The sequence below is a fragment of the Notechis scutatus genome, chromosome 1 (assembly GCF_049901735.1).
Source record: "Notechis scutatus isolate UNSWTSFEM ecotype Mainland chromosome 1, rNotScu1.2, whole genome shotgun sequence".
Classification (NCBI taxonomy): domain Eukaryota; kingdom Metazoa; phylum Chordata; class Lepidosauria; order Squamata; family Elapidae; genus Notechis; species Notechis scutatus.
The window spans coordinates 25225389-25241287 of NC_142009.1; the positions used below are offsets into that span (position 1 = coordinate 25225389).

The 15899-nt window shown below is 36.6% G+C and overlaps 1 protein-coding gene across 2 annotated transcripts in view; it reads right to left on the minus strand.

Annotated features, from left to right (window-relative positions):
* PITPNM3 (PITPNM family member 3) overlaps window positions 1–15899 on the minus strand; it is a 142276-nt gene that overhangs the window by 56251 nt on the left and 70126 nt on the right. For both annotated transcript variants that reach the window (XM_026671645.2, XM_087959082.1), the window contains exon 4: window positions 6421–6468. In XM_026671645.2, the coding sequence (XP_026527430.1) occupies window positions 6421–6468 (48 nt within the window). The remainder of the gene's footprint in view (window positions 1–6420; window positions 6469–15899) is intronic.

A 15899-nucleotide genomic window follows, 5' to 3' on the forward strand; every position in this document is an offset into this window, starting at 1 on the left:
TAAGAAGCAACTTCTCCTCAACCAACATTGGTTGAGTCCCAAGGAAATAAGAAAACTATCATAAAATAGTACCCCTACCACCTAATGGTACCCCAACCTCTGGAACTAGTTCCAAAGGATACTATAGTTAACAGTATCTAAAGCTGCTGAGAAATCAAGGAGCACAACGATGGATGCACCATCTCCATCCTGACTCTACCTCAGGTAATCTACAAGCTTAACCAAGTCTGTCTGCATACTAAATTCCATCCTGAAACTCAACTCAGTATAGATAATCTGCTTCCTCCACATTTCGCATCAACTGCATACCAAGTGGCTTTTCAACAATTTTCCTTTAAAAGAGAGAAATTATTTAAAATCATTGGGTTCTTGAGAAGGAGATGCACCATTGCTTTCTTCAAGGAGGCTGATACCATAGAAAGCATTCGGTCATAGATCACCTCCTTGGCTGCTTTCAAACCTAGGAGGATCCTCGGTTCAATAACTAGGTGGCTAAACTGACAGCACAGAGAATCCTAATGTTTTCTCAGGAGTCACTGGTTCAAACGCATCCAAAAATCACATCACAAGACTGGCCTTTAGCCTCTCTGGCCAGATCTGCTCTGTTGAAGTCAATCTCTTTATTCACCAAGTAGCCATACAGCTTTGAAGATGTTCCTGCCACTTCTAGCTCTCCCTACCCAGAAGGGACTGGGTCACTCCAAATAGGGCTTTTGGTCTGATCCCCTAGGACTCTCCTGATGATTCAAACAAAAGAATAGATTTTTTTTTTAAACTGTCCTTTTTTAGAGTCAGTCTACAAATGTTTACAAATGTGAGGTAAACTCAAATTGTCCCAGACACAGATGGCAGAATAATCAAAGAAAGCCACTGAAAGGGCTAGTACAGGGTCGGGAGCAGGAGTACAAAGAAAAGAGAAAAATTTCATTACCTGCTGAAATGAAGCTGATTATATGGCAAATTATGTTTCTCTATTTGCCAGAAAAGCTTTTAATGAGGAAAAATTATAACGGAGGCTTAGCAGGACTCAAAAGAACTTCTCAGGTGAGGTTTCAGATTTTTACCAGTTTTCTCTGGCAATCTTATTTATACTGCTATTACTGCAATTCATGCTAATTACATCATTAAGAAAACTATGGGAACAAAGGAGGTAAAAATCAAATGTTGCACAGAAGGTGACATTCAGCATATATAATGCCTCACTATTCTAACAGCAAGGGGTGGGTGGGTGGGTGTTGATTGGATGTATAATTTAACAATATAGATTTGAGAAAAAAATCTGCATGAAAATTGGACATATTTTGAAACAAGTTAAAAACAGCAAGATGATAGAAAATCCTATCCACCCAAGAACTCTCGTATCTATATTTACCACCAAGAATCTTGTGACATTTTGAAATCTAACCCACATACTATGATCACAACATTCATGGATCTAGAAAAGCTTATGATGTATCAAATCTGTTACTCTTCAAAAAGGCATAAGGCTTCTGTTTTACTCCTACCTTTCCTGAAGTTGCTTTGCAATTCTTTGACTTTCCGGATATGTTCTACAGTATGAAAATTTGGAGAGAGGGAAAAGCACCAAAGGTTTTGAAAAGCAAAGCTTAGGGTAGGACAGACTCTTGAAGGGTATGGGGTAGGATTCCCCATAGGAGAACACCTGTGCTTGTCTAAAGTCCCTATCCCCATTATCAATATTTTTTTTTCTTGAATAAGGACTGATGTTATGAACTCCAAATGAAGATCGAGCTGTAGAGATCCCTTGAAATTGCCTTGTTTGAAAAGTACACATTAATGCTGTACTAACACTGCCCACTTCTTCATCAAGTAGGGGGGAAACCTTACTCGTTTTTGCAAATTAGAAGAATCTGCTTGGTTAATCTAACCTTCATAAATATCATATTTTTAAAAAAAAACAGCCATAGACATCCATAGCCCTACATCCTCTTTTGTCCAAGTAGCCAGCTAACAACCCTCAAAGAAACCCACAAACAGGATGTGAGAGCAATAACTTATTCCTGTGTTCTTTACTAAAATATGTCTCTGATACTAGATCATGACTGGCAGCTTCTGACAGCTCTTTCTGCTATGAATACAAATGACTATCGAGTAGGTGGCTATTACCACATATTGTGCAGTGAATTACATAGATTGTACACTGTATGAAAAAGTTCCTTTTTTCTTATGTCCTGAATCTCCCTTCATTCAGGTTCATTACATAAAATTATTTTATTAATACTTACAGTGTTCTGGCCAATCAAGGTGGAATACTTAGTCCAAAGTACAACTACTCTATCAGAGAGCTAAGTTTGTCCTAATGTCCAATCACAACCGTTTTTGGCTCAGGCATTAGCTCCTTATCTCATTTCTGTCATAAAAGAGCTAAGCCTTACATTTATTTCCTGAAAGAATCTAAACAATCAGATGAGCACTATTATGCATACTACAATATGGGACCAATGTGATTACTTCTGGATCGTATCTGTCCTTAGCCTGTCCCAAAAAAACCAGATGATTAAACTGCAGGGGCATTAAAAAATGGGATTATATATCCTTGAATTGGAAAGTGGAGGTCCAATTTAATATTACAGGGTGAAATTAGACACTCCAACTTCTAATGCAACCATAGATGACTAGGCATTCCACTACTAACATTACCAGAAAAGATCTCTGATATGAAGAAGAATTGTAAGATGCCTAGAGTCACTTGGCTATAAAAGATAATGAATGAATGAATGAAAGATCTAAGCTGCTGAAAGGTAGCATGCTTTCATTATTGAAGAGGCTTTTTAGGACTGACAAAGCCACAGGCAACAAAATTGTCTTATCGGCTTCTGCCTTAATAAAATCCTCCACTTATTTGGATGAATTTTAACTGAGTAAAAAGCAAGGGAAACCATGGAAGGTGAATAGCCTTAAATGAGACTAATCTGTGCTACAAAGGAACAAATTACTAAACCAATACCCAACATGAAAGACTGCGCAGACTGAAAAACTATGGATGCCATAAAACCACATAGAAATTATTCTTAAGAGGATGTATGTTTTGATCACTATGGGGATCAAAACTTTTAGAAAACTTTTAGAAAACAAAGCTGTATATATTCGTTTATATACTTCCTATTTTTTACTATTATTAAATAAACAGACAAATCTTAACAATTATATAAGAACTGTAAAGGTGTATATTCCTTCCTATATTCATTTTATAAATGAATACTTTAAAACAATGCAGTATGTATATGTTCAGAGTTTTGTTTCCAGTAAGTGGATGGGAGCTCAATTCCAATTGAGACTATGGGGCAATGTGTGCTGCATAAAAATTCATGTCGTGTAGTTCAGCTCTGTAGTCCTCAAAGAAAGAAGAGGCCTGGAGCCATGCATGTACTTACTCTACTCCCTTGTTATTTCCTACTTCTCTCATTCTGTGTGCAAGACAACAGCTCCTGGGGAATAAGAGATACCTGGCATTATAGGACTCAGCTTCATCGAAATACTGGGCCCTAAGAGGTATTTTAATTATTCTGGTTCAGAAATCTCTAATTAAAGGAACTCTTGACTCACTATATTTCATAGCAAAAATAACTTGCAGTCTGAAGATACGTATTTGAAAAACTAGTTTTAGTAGGCCCAAGGGATTGAGGCTGGGACATTTTTCTGTCTGCTTTGAAGCACAAATTACATTTTGCGAACTGTCCCTCCCGTTTGAAAATCAGTTATTAGAGAATGCTGGAGTGATAGGATTTCTGTTTAAGAGATTTGAACTGATTTCATTCCAGATCATATCGTACCCCAATTACAGAGTGGAATGTTTTCTGGAGAATTCTCAAGAGGCAGTTCCTCTCCGTTTTGCTTATGTCAATCAAACATTCAGCAAGAAGAGCTTTTGAACACAATTGCTGGAGATCAGGAGAGATTGCTTTTTTCGATACAGTGGGCACTGTGAACAAAAAATAACCTGTTTTTCTTGAGATATGCACAAGTTTAGATTGTGTTTTCTACAGATTTTCCTTAAAGCATACATGCCTGTAAGCATTGCCTCTGGTGAAATGGGTAGCATACAAGTTTAATAAATAAACAAAGCAACTCAGATAGCCCTTGGCATGGCAGTTGCTAATACAGAAAGGATTTGCCATCAGATGGAGAACATTTTAATGCTTCTTTGAAATATATGTTTCTACAATGTCTTTCTCCCAAAGTTCAATAAATATGATTGTGTAACAAAAACTAAAATTTCAGAGGATGTGTAGCTATGTGTCTTGATAGATGAACTTGGCTGCCTCCACTGAGGACGTGTGAAAAAAAGCAAAAATAAAGTGGGCTCTTCTTTAGAGAAGGATATGGGTCAGATTTCAGAAATATATCTGGCCTGATTCATGCAATATAATAAGCAAGATATAATAGCATAGGTTGCACGGGATGTGGTGGCTCAGTGGCTAAGACACTGAGCTTGTCAATCAGAAAGGTCGGCAGTTTGGCGGTTTGAATCCCTAGCGCCATGTAATGGAGTGAGCTCCTGTTACTTGTCTCAGCTTCTGCCAACCTAGCAGTTCGAAAGCATATAAAAATGCAAGTAGAAAAATAGGGACCACTTTGGTGGGAAGGTAACAGCGTCCTGTGCACCTTCGGCATTTAGTCATGCCTGCCACATGAGCATGGAGACGTCTTCGGACAGTGCTGGCTCTTCAGCTTTGTAATGGAGATGAGCACTGCATTCTAGAGCCAGAAACAACTAGCACATATGTGCGAGGGGTTATTTTGTATGAAGACTGTTAAGCCTGGATTCCCCAACGGGTGTTAAGGAAAACAAACTAAACAGAACATGCAGCGAAGTCAGATAGGAAGACAGGTAAATGTGTGAGATAAGTTTTCTAGTTAACACGCAGTAAAAATACAGATACGCTTGTGCTATCAAAAATATAGTTTATTCCATTTAAGAATTATAGCATAGTCAAATAAACGGTCCATTAGTCATATATCAATTTCAGTCAAGTCTTGTCGGGATACTCTATTTGCAAAGTCCGTGTTGAATAGCCAATGTCAGTACACTTACAATAAATCAGTCCAATCTTATCTTCTCTCCGTTGAGAAAAATCAACACTCCTACAAGAACGTAGTCATCAATCCATCCAGTAATTAGGGATCAGTAAGCCAGAGAGAGAGAGAGCTGCATTTGCCTCGCTTCATATATAGTGCTTTTACAACCACACCCTTAATTACATTCTTGCTGTTAAAGTTACACACACTTTAACTAACAAACCATGATACCATATTTATTATTTTTACCCAAACCAGTTAGGGTAAACAATGTTATCCCTAACAAAGACAACCAATTGTACTTCACTCAAACAAGCTATACTTTAATGCAATATGTAAGTTCAGTCATTGCACCTGAGAAGGATAAAGATCACTTGCTATCCTTGCTTACATTTGGCATACAGGTGCTGGAGAAGACTACGGCAAGTCCCTTGAACTTCAAGGCAATTAAACCGGTCAGTCCTAGAGGAGATCCAACCCTGACTGCTCTTTAGAAGGCCAGATCCTGAAGATGAAACTCAAGTACTTTGGCCACCTAATGAGAAGGAAGGACTCACTAGAGAAGAGCCTAATGCTGGGAAAGATTGAGAACAAAGGAAGAAGGGGACGACAGAGAATGAGGTGGCTGGATGGAGTTACTGAACCAGTCAGCATGAGCTTAAATGGACTCTGGGGATGGTAGAAGACAGGAAGGCCTGGAGGAACGTTGTCCATGGGGTCATGATGGGTCAGACATGACTTTGAGACTAACAGGAAGAAGAAGAAGAAGAAGCAGCTAGAAATAATGGCCGAGAAAGCTTATGCTGCCTACTGTAAAAGGCTGCAGAATGGCGGAGTCCGTAAGTAGTTCTGGAAAATGACAGATGTGCTTATCTTTCATCCCTGAAGAATTTGCCAAGATGCTATATTTGATCAGAGCAACTAAGTACATTCAGACTCACATGGGAATGAAAAATTGGGCCTCAACACCTGAATAATCTTTTTCAGATCTGTTTTTTTAAATGCCAACATCTGAGGAAGTGCCATCTCAGTAAAAGGAGAGAAGGAAAAGAGACATTTCCCATTTTCACGTTCCCATAAAAAGTTGTCAGTTTTCTGCCATCTGTTGCACTGTTGCTAGCTGTTTATAATAACAAATCTGTTACAGAGAAATAAACTTATGCATGGCTGCTGGCATATGCTTCCTATTAGCAAGTGATCACAAAAGTATTTCAAACTAGAAAAGGATTGAGATCCAGTAAGTTTTGTAAAAAAAAAAAAAAAAAAGCCATACAAGGGGGCAATATATTTTAATAGGTTAAAGTTACCTATTGTCTGTACTTTTAGACATTACAATAAACCTTAAATATGGAAGTACATTTTAAAAGCTCCAGGACTTACGTTGTTTTTCTTGTAGAACACCAGATGAGCAAAAAGCGGGGTCTTCACCTGTCAAAGACAGGAATAGAGATGTTAGATTTTATTCATAAGTACCTATGTTTTCTATAGACTCATTCAATTGTTACATCACCCATCAGTACCCAACCCCAAGACCCAAATTCATCCATTCAGCTCACATTAAAGATGGACCATTGCCGCTTCCTCTAATTTCATCTATCTGTCCTCCATTTCTGCTTCCTTTCAGCTGCATCAATATATGGATAATGACTTTAAAATTATGTTTACTTTGCTGACAAAACTGCAATAGGTTTTATAGGTAGGTATACACTAGGTTTTAAACTACAATAGATGAACCAAGGCAAGCATAAGAAAATATTTCTGCTTCTTTTTTCCTGATGTTAGAATTCAGGGTGCTTTATAGATCTTGTTGGAATCAGCTATGATATCTGAACTAACAGGAAGAAGAATTGCTTCCCACCATGTCTAATTAAATATAATTCAAACACAAAACACCAATCGTTGGCTACTAGATCTTTAAAAAACAAATACACAGAAAATAGGATGATTAATGGTATTAGTCACAATGGCACCTCTCAGTACAGAAACAGCATATCACTGAACACCAATTTATAAATTATGTGAAGTAGGAGCATGTAATTTCCCCAAATTTCTTGGGTTTTTTTAATAGCAAGACTACAAAAATAAACAGAGTGCGCAAATACAGAAATGAAACAATGAAATTCAAAACACAATAAATTACAAAACAACCCCCAAACCAAACCTGGAAAAAAAGGGAGGGGTGGGAATTCCAAATGTACTCATATAAAATATCTAATATATGTAATATATGTATTTCTATATAAGCATATAGAAATCATTGCTTATCAAAACATCTCACCGTAATAATATATTGCTATCAAATAGAAAAATATTGTTGTAAAATATAAAATGTGAATCATAGAAGAACATATTGTTTCATTTTCCAGATTTCTAAAAGCTGTAATTAATATCTGGAATAGTACCACTATTCAGATTTCTCCAACAACCCATCTATTCCTTCTGTGTCCTGTAAGTGTCAACCCAATGTATTCAGAGAAGCTCCCAAATATTTATAGGAGAAAAAAAATATCTAGTGCTATTCATCACTGTTCTATCCCAGCAGTTATTACTTAAGATATGCTACTTCTGATTTAGTCATGAAGGTTTCTGAGCACTGATAGTACAATCCTCCATGTCTTTGTCTCGTCCCCCTTTAAAATAATCAGAACTGGTATCAACATCCACATATTGGAAGCAAACTCCCCAGCTTAACCATGCATTAATATTGCTACCATGCTCTCCTCTGTCATAATATACAAATATTGTTGAGTGCACTACTCTACTCTTATTTGTTTGCCAGATGAAATATTTTGGTCCATTAATTTAGAAAGGTTCCAATTCTTTTTTCAAATGACAATTAAAAAAACTACAATGCAAATACTGAGTTGCCAACCAGAAGGTTCCATGAAAACACAAATATTCAAATTGAAAAGCAGATTGAACACTAAAGCAAATTAATTTTGTTCAGGGGATTAAAAAGTGTAGGTATTTCAGTGTAAGTATTTGTGGCAACTGCAGCAAGCTGGGAAAATATGGAGGTTTCCAAGAGGGATTAATTTAGTTATCTGTGAAAACTACATCATCACCAGGATGCCTTACAGATTCGCTCTCACTCCTACCTGTAAATTGCACTAGAATGGATTCTGCTGAATTTCCAGATGCTGATATTTTAATCCTCTAAGAAACAATATTTTAAAATGGGTTCTCATGGCTTGTAATCCTTTAGAATGACTGAGCAGTAACTCAAAGCAGCATAAATGCAAAGACTATTAAATGCAGAAATCATCATTAATTGGTCTTTCAAGTTCAGATTGACCAAAATAACCGACCAGATTTTCGGATAAAGCTCACATACTATGAGACCAGATGTCCTTCATTATTTTCAGTATGTGGGAACAAGAAATATATAACCTTGTAACATGAAAAATCCACTTCTAGCTAATCATGTTAATACAGTCAAAAAATGTAGTAATTTGACTGAAAAAAACTGTTTCCTAACAACTAATTGGTGGACAACCTATGAAATAAGCAGTAATTCGTAGCAGCAACTCAGCCAGTTGTGATGAGCAGAATTAAAAGATATAGGGCCCACATTAGACAAATATTTTCTTAAAAGTCTCCACTGAGAAAACAGTATCTTTTCCAATTGTTAAATTGATCCATTGTTAAATAAATACTGTTAGCAAGTACTTCTAAAAGTTTACAGCTTTTATTCATTGGTTCTAGTCTTGGCTTCTGCAAGAATGGGAAATGCAGCAATAGGAAATTAATATGCTCCATGTTTTGCATAAAAAGGTTCAATCTTTCTTGCAATCTCATTGGCTACAAATCCTACACTACTTTTTAGTGGACTGGCTTCAAGATCTCTCATTATTAATACTAGTTTTCTCACTGTCCTTCTAGATGTAGCTGGAATCCATACATACTGTGGTCATGTATGGTTATCAAGATAGTCTCTCCAAACCTAGATTTTAATATGTATTATTTGCACCTCTTCAATTCACAATAGTCACTCATCCATATGATCAATTTTGGTTTATTGCTCTGAAAATGCCTTCATGTGAAAGAATTATATGTATGCTGTCCACTTCCTAATGAAACATGTAGACCTCTTAAGTTGTTTTTCATGTATAATGCACACAAAGGTGCTTCCCACCTTCAAGAGATCAAACTATACATATGGATTGGTTCTCAGAATAAATACTAGAACTATGCAGAGATCTTGATCTGAAAGGCAAGAATGTCTTTTCCTGGGATCTCATGAGAAACTAAACTAATCCCAGGATTCCACAGCAGGAATCACATAACCAGGGAAAAGTACCATTGTTTTAAGGTATGCCCAACAAGAGCTACATCTGTGCCTATATATACTCTGAAAGAAATGTTGCTATTAAATCCACTTCTCTGCATAGGTGTGCAGCACAGTATTGGACAAATTACACTAATCAATTATCCAACAGAAAATGACAGAATTTAGTTCTTCAGGTGGGGGAGAAGCAAGGGAGCTGTCCAAGGTCCCCCTCTGTCCAACAAAGAAACAAAAGCATGAATGTCCAACTCAATTGCGTCACATGATGTATCACAATGTTTTTTGCCTTTGTGGAACTGGGGTGGGCATGGCTTGAGTGTGATGCATCTGGTACACGGGCTGCCAGTTTGACACCCTGGATAAAGCAACAAAAATATTATTCTACTGCTGAAATGAATATAGAAAAGCTTTGCATTTTTGATTATTGATGAGGAGCTGGATAAATACAATCTTTACACTCTATGTTGACTCTATGCTATTAGCCTTGATAACAGTGTAATGGCCTTAGTCATTTCCTTCTGCAATTGGTTGGCCACTGTGAAAACAGACTGGTGGATTTATCCCAGGATTCTGGCCAGACTGGCCAGAAGTCTGATCAGGCAAAGGCACTGCATATGTTCTTAACTATGCATACATCTAGCATTAAATCAACAATCCTGGTACTATTCTAATCATAAATATTTTATTACTTTTAACAAAGTATTTTGCCCCTAAAATATATTACAATCTTTAAAGCTCTAAGTACCTTCATTAATCTTACCCTTCTGCTCTTCCTATTATCTTTCTTTCCAGAATTTGTAGCTAGCAAGCAGAGTAACTATTAAAGTAACTCCATCTTCAATATTACTTTAAGCCTTGATATCACCTTAATTCCTGGCAAATGTCTGGGCAAGTGTCTGTAGTTTTCTTGTCAAGATTTTCACCAGTGGTTTGTCCTTGCATTCTTCTTATGGATGAAAAAGTGACTGGTTCAAGGTCACCCAGCTGATTTTATGCCCAAGGCAGAACTATAATTCACCATCTCCTAGTTTTATTCTAGTGCTTTAACACTGCACCAAACTAACTTTTATGGACACAGAAAATTGGAAAGGAAAATTTATGGGTCACAAGCAGATCAATACAACTGAAGCTGACTATATTTTAACATATTGCCATTCCCTGAAAGGATGAACCAGTTCTGTCAATTCCAGTTAAACTTTGATAAATCAAATACAGCACAAGATTTATGAAACACAAGATTAAAAATCAATTTAAAATATTTCTTTTAATGTCCCATGGAACGTACATTGAAATTACACGATTCCTCAGAGAAATCAGATGTAAAATCTCCTTTCAGAACTGTCTATTCATTTCCCATAGAATGGTTCAGCTCACTACCAGATTAAATGTATTTTCCTACTCACTGTCAAGAGGAGAGGTGCTCAGAATGCAGACACCATCTCTTTCAACTCCCCCTGAATCCCTGGCTGTTGATTGACATAAATTAGCAGGGAACACAAGGCAGCCCTTCATATCACTGTCAAGAGCAGCTGTAAAACATGTTGCAGTCCCTCAAACCTCACCCACTAATTATCTATTTGGCTGTCTTTGAAACACTGTTTGGGTATGTGGCCACTGCATCACTCAGCTTATCAGTGGTGTATAAAAAAAAATGCAAAGATCTATTCGTGCACAGAATATCAACTTTTTAAAAAACCAATTAAATAAACCACCAAGACAAAAACTGATAAATTAGAAATCAAATGATAAAAAGTAAAAAAAAAATACGGACTCAGAAAAAAATACAGAATAAAATAAGTATTTTATTCACAACCTTTGCACAGACAAGGATAACTTGTTAGAATGAAGATTCATTTAGCTGGAAAATAGTATATTTGAATAAATCTAACTGTGGGTATTTTCATAGCAATTTGGGATTGTGTGAACTTTTTAACCAAAGCAATTTCCCAATTTTGTAAGCACCACTGAATCACCGAAGCATGTTGTTTACTTTCCTAGTGCTTTGCAATAGAGAACTTAGTTGTTTACGAGACCTGATTTAATTTGTCATGTTGCTTCAGTTCAGGAAAAACTAAAAGCAATGTTCTTGAACAAAGATTGGTGGGTGTTTCCCCAATTTCTATAAAAAATATTCAAAAGTTTTGCATTTTCTTTTTCTTTGTAGTTTTGTTTAATTAAAGAAATACAATTATATTTTATATTGTAAAATTGCCAATTATGGTAATATATACCAGTCTACTTATAAACAGAGCAATAACATTTATCTAATATAAGTTCAGAAAGTAAATTCATTCTTCCAACAATTTATGTGTGTGTGTAAACAATTGCACAAGCCAACTGAACCTTTCCTCATCCTACCCATAGCTACTTCAAATATATTTAGTGGGAATGGTCACCCTTGAGAACGAATAAAGAAATCCATTAAGGAAGGATACAGTTCTGCCTTCTATTTCAAGAACAGAAAAGAGTGCTGGATAAAGTACGGTGAACAAGTAAGAGGCTGGGCATAATTTGTATTTCTCTCAAACTGTGGGTAGCCAGATGCTTTGAAGAAGCATTAAAGAAGCACCTTATAGGATAAACATATTATTTGGTATCATTCCTCAACATTTTCTTAAAACCTTTCCCAACCAATTTGCACACATTTCTACAGATTTACAGAGACTGGAAAATCTGAACAGATGAAAAATGGAACAACTTAAGGAAGTAAATAGTTTTAAAATATGTGAATTCAGACAAAAAAATATATTCCTACTATCCTGGATATTTTTTCTCGATTTCTTTTTCTAAAACTCATATTTTTAATTAACTAAAATATTACTTAGGAAAATTGAATAAGGTATGTTTAAAGGTTCAGAGAATTTGACTGAAAGACAGTGCAAAACATGTTTTTCCTCTTTTTATTTAAACTAATGATAAAACAGCACAAGTACAACTTATTGAGCCAGAGATATGAGCTCTAGACCAGGGCTGTCAAACACGCTGGCCACGCCCATGCCCGGTTTAGCAAATGGGGAAAAAATCCCGATATGTCATGTGATGTCGCCATGATGACATGAGTTTGACATCCCTCCTCTAGACCATAAAAATACCAGTCTTAGGTGATATTTTCTGAATTATTAGCAAAAGGCACACAATCTGAAGTGGAACAATTAAGGAAGTTAGTTTATATTTTTGTGACTGATTGGCAGCAAACTGTGAAAATCTCCAGACTTAGCATGCGTCCCTTTCTCCAATGGGACAGAATTTCAAAAGGTCAAATCTCAGAATATTTTTTTTCTGAATTCCAACTTTCAGCTCTAGTCAATGTGCAAATTATACAAATTTGCCATGTAGTTCATTTCTTTTAGTTCTGCACTCACCTTCTCTTCTTAATTCTAGAATCAAGAAAGTGCTTATAGGCCTTATAGGTGGCAAGATTTCCTCTTTTTCTGATTTAATTATATGAACTGAAAACAGACCTTAATCTAGCTAGCATGTAATCCTATGATAAAAACACTTCTTTGTTTTCTTCTTCTTCATCTTCAAACATACCTCAAGGTTCCTTTGCAATTAATAGATAAGGCCCCATGCCAGTTGTCTTATTCTTTAGTGCTCTTTCCTCAGATTGCGTCCTTGAACGCTTATGGATTTTGTATAAATTGTGAACAAATGAGATTCAGCACTGCAACACTGTCTATTTCATTTTAAACTACTAGATGCAACCATCTAATTCAAAGTTAGTCATTGCAACTGCCAGTCATACATACATACATACATACATTCTATAGAGGAACTATTGAGTCTGTCATCTGCACTATAACTATCTGGTTTGGTTCTGCAACCCAACAAGACAGACAAAGACTCCAGAGAGTAATTGGGACTGCAGAAAAAACAATTACTACCAACCTGCCTTCAATCGAGGACCTGTATACTGCATGAGTCAAAAAGAGAGCTGTGAAAATATTTACAGACCCCTCACATCCTGGACATAAACTGTTTCAACTCCTACTCTCAAAACGATGCTATAGAGCTCTGCACACCAGAACAATTAGACACAAGGACGGTTTTTTCCCAAATGCCATCACTCTGCTAAACAAATAATTTCCTCAACACTGTCAAACTATTTACTAAGTCTGCATTACTATTACTATTAATTCTCCCTTCTTTTCACCCATCTCCTCCTATTTATGACTGTATGACTGTAACCTTGTTGCTTGTATCCTAACGATTTTTATTGACTGTTTCCTAGTATGATTTGATTGCTTATTGTACCCTATGACTATTATTAAGTGTTGTACCTGATGATTCTTGATGAATGTATCTTTTCTTTTATGTACACTGAAAGCATTTGCACCAAGACAAATTCCTTGTGTGTCCAATCACACTTGGCCAATAAAGAACTCTATCTATTTATCTACATTTCTAAGCTGCTTCTTCTGATAGTCATGCTGTTTTCAAGAGTTTTCCATTTACTGCCTTCAGACTCTTTCTCCTGTGAACACTATTTTCTATTAAAATTTAAACTAAAACCTACTTTCAACTTCTTATCAGCAAAATAAATACAAAACTACTTTCTTTGCACAGATACACTGACAGCCAGTTAATCTCACAATTGATCTATCTGTTTCAGGGTGACATGGAGAAGGACTCACCTCAGATATCCCCAAGACTGTACACAAATTCTTTAAAAAAAAAACAGTGGAAATCTGAGGCCTGATCTATGAGACTCTCATCCCCACCTAACTGAGCCATTCATTCAGCAACAACATTCGCTATGATTGTGCACAAGAGAACTGCTTCTGAATGTCTTCAATAACTGCAAATCACAAGGACACACTTATTTATTTTTGCTGACCTCAGTGCTGGACTAGCTATATATAATGCAATTTGAGAAAATGGAAGAGGGATCAAAGGAATTCTTTCAATGGGTGTCTTGTCTTGTTTTCCCTTGATATACTGATACGTATTTTGGGCAGGGCTGAACACTTTCTCCATAAATGACCAATCTGTTTCTAAACCTCATTTAAATCAGAAATGTAAGTTGATCCCCTTCCTTCTCCCAAAGTTCTCTTCAGCCTTAGGGTAAGCAGTGCCCATTGACAATATAATAGATACATGAATATGAAGTCTCACTGAAAATATGTGGAAAGGCATGCCAGAGCTAGCCATTTCTTCTCTTAAGTGTGCATATGGACTGGTTCCTTAGAATAGAAGCCTGTTAATAGTTCCATGAAAGAAAGGACAGTCCACGGCTGAATTTTTTTTCTCTGTAAGGTTGTCCTATCCTTTTTAGAAGGCCATCAAAAATATTCCTGCCAAGTGATATATGCTATCAGATCAGAGGCTGTGGACAAGATTGCTATATAAGAGCTGTGGGGGTGCAGTGGTTAGAATGCAGTTAACTCACTGCTCACTGCTCACTGCCAGGAGTTCAATTCTGACCAGCTCAGGGTTGACTCAGCCTTCCATTTATTTTATTTATTTGATTTGTCAATCGCTTACAAGATAATAGGTATAAGTATATACATAGTTATGAATACATGAAATGGGTACATATAAGAAAAATAAAAGAAACAATAGGACAGGGACGGTAGGCACATTGGTGCGCTTATGCACACTCCCTACAGACCTCTTAGGAAAGGGGTGAGGTCAATAGTAGACAGTCCAAGGTTAAAGTTTTTGGGGTTTGGGGAGGAAACCACAGTCAGGTAGAGTATTCCAGACATTGACCACTCTGCTGCTGAAGTCGTATTTCCTGCAATCAAGTTTAGTGCGGCTAACCTTGAGTTTGTATCTATTGTGTGCTCTTGTGTTGTTATGGTTGAAGCTGAAGTATTCATTGACTGGTAAGTCATTGCAATGTATGATTTTATATACCATACTTAGATCAGATCGAAGACGGCGTAATTCAAGGTTTTCTAGGTCTAGAATTTCAAGTCTGGTGGCATAAGGTATTCTACAACGAGTAGAGGAGTGGAGAACTCTTCTTGTGAAATATTTCTGGACTTTCTCAACTGTGTTAATATCAGATACGTAATGTGGGTTCCAGACTGATGAGCTGTATTTGAGTATTGGTCTAACAAATGTTTTGTATGTTCTAGTTAGTAGTGTGATGTTACCAGAGAAAAAGCTACGTAGGGTTAGGTTAACAACTCTTAATGCCTTTTTGGCTATGTAGTTACAGTGGGCTCTAGCACTTAGATCATTAGAGATGAGTATTCCAAGGTCTTTTACAGAGCTTGGATCATCAACAAGGTCTTGACTATTCAGCTTGTATTTTATTTTCTGATTTTTTTTGCCAATATGTAAGACAGAGCATTTATTTGTTGAGATTTGAAGTTGCCATTTTTTTGACCATTCTGATACATAGTCAAGATGTTTTTGAAGGGTGGCAGTTATTGTCTGTGGTATTGAACAGCTTTATAAAATGAGGACCCCAGATTGTTGGGGGCAATATGCTGACTCTGTAAACTGCTCAGAGAGGGCTGTAAAGCACTGTGAAACGGTATATAAGTCTAAATGCTATTGCTATATATCAGTCCCAAATTTTGCCACACTACATAATAAAAACCAGATAGCACTCATTCAT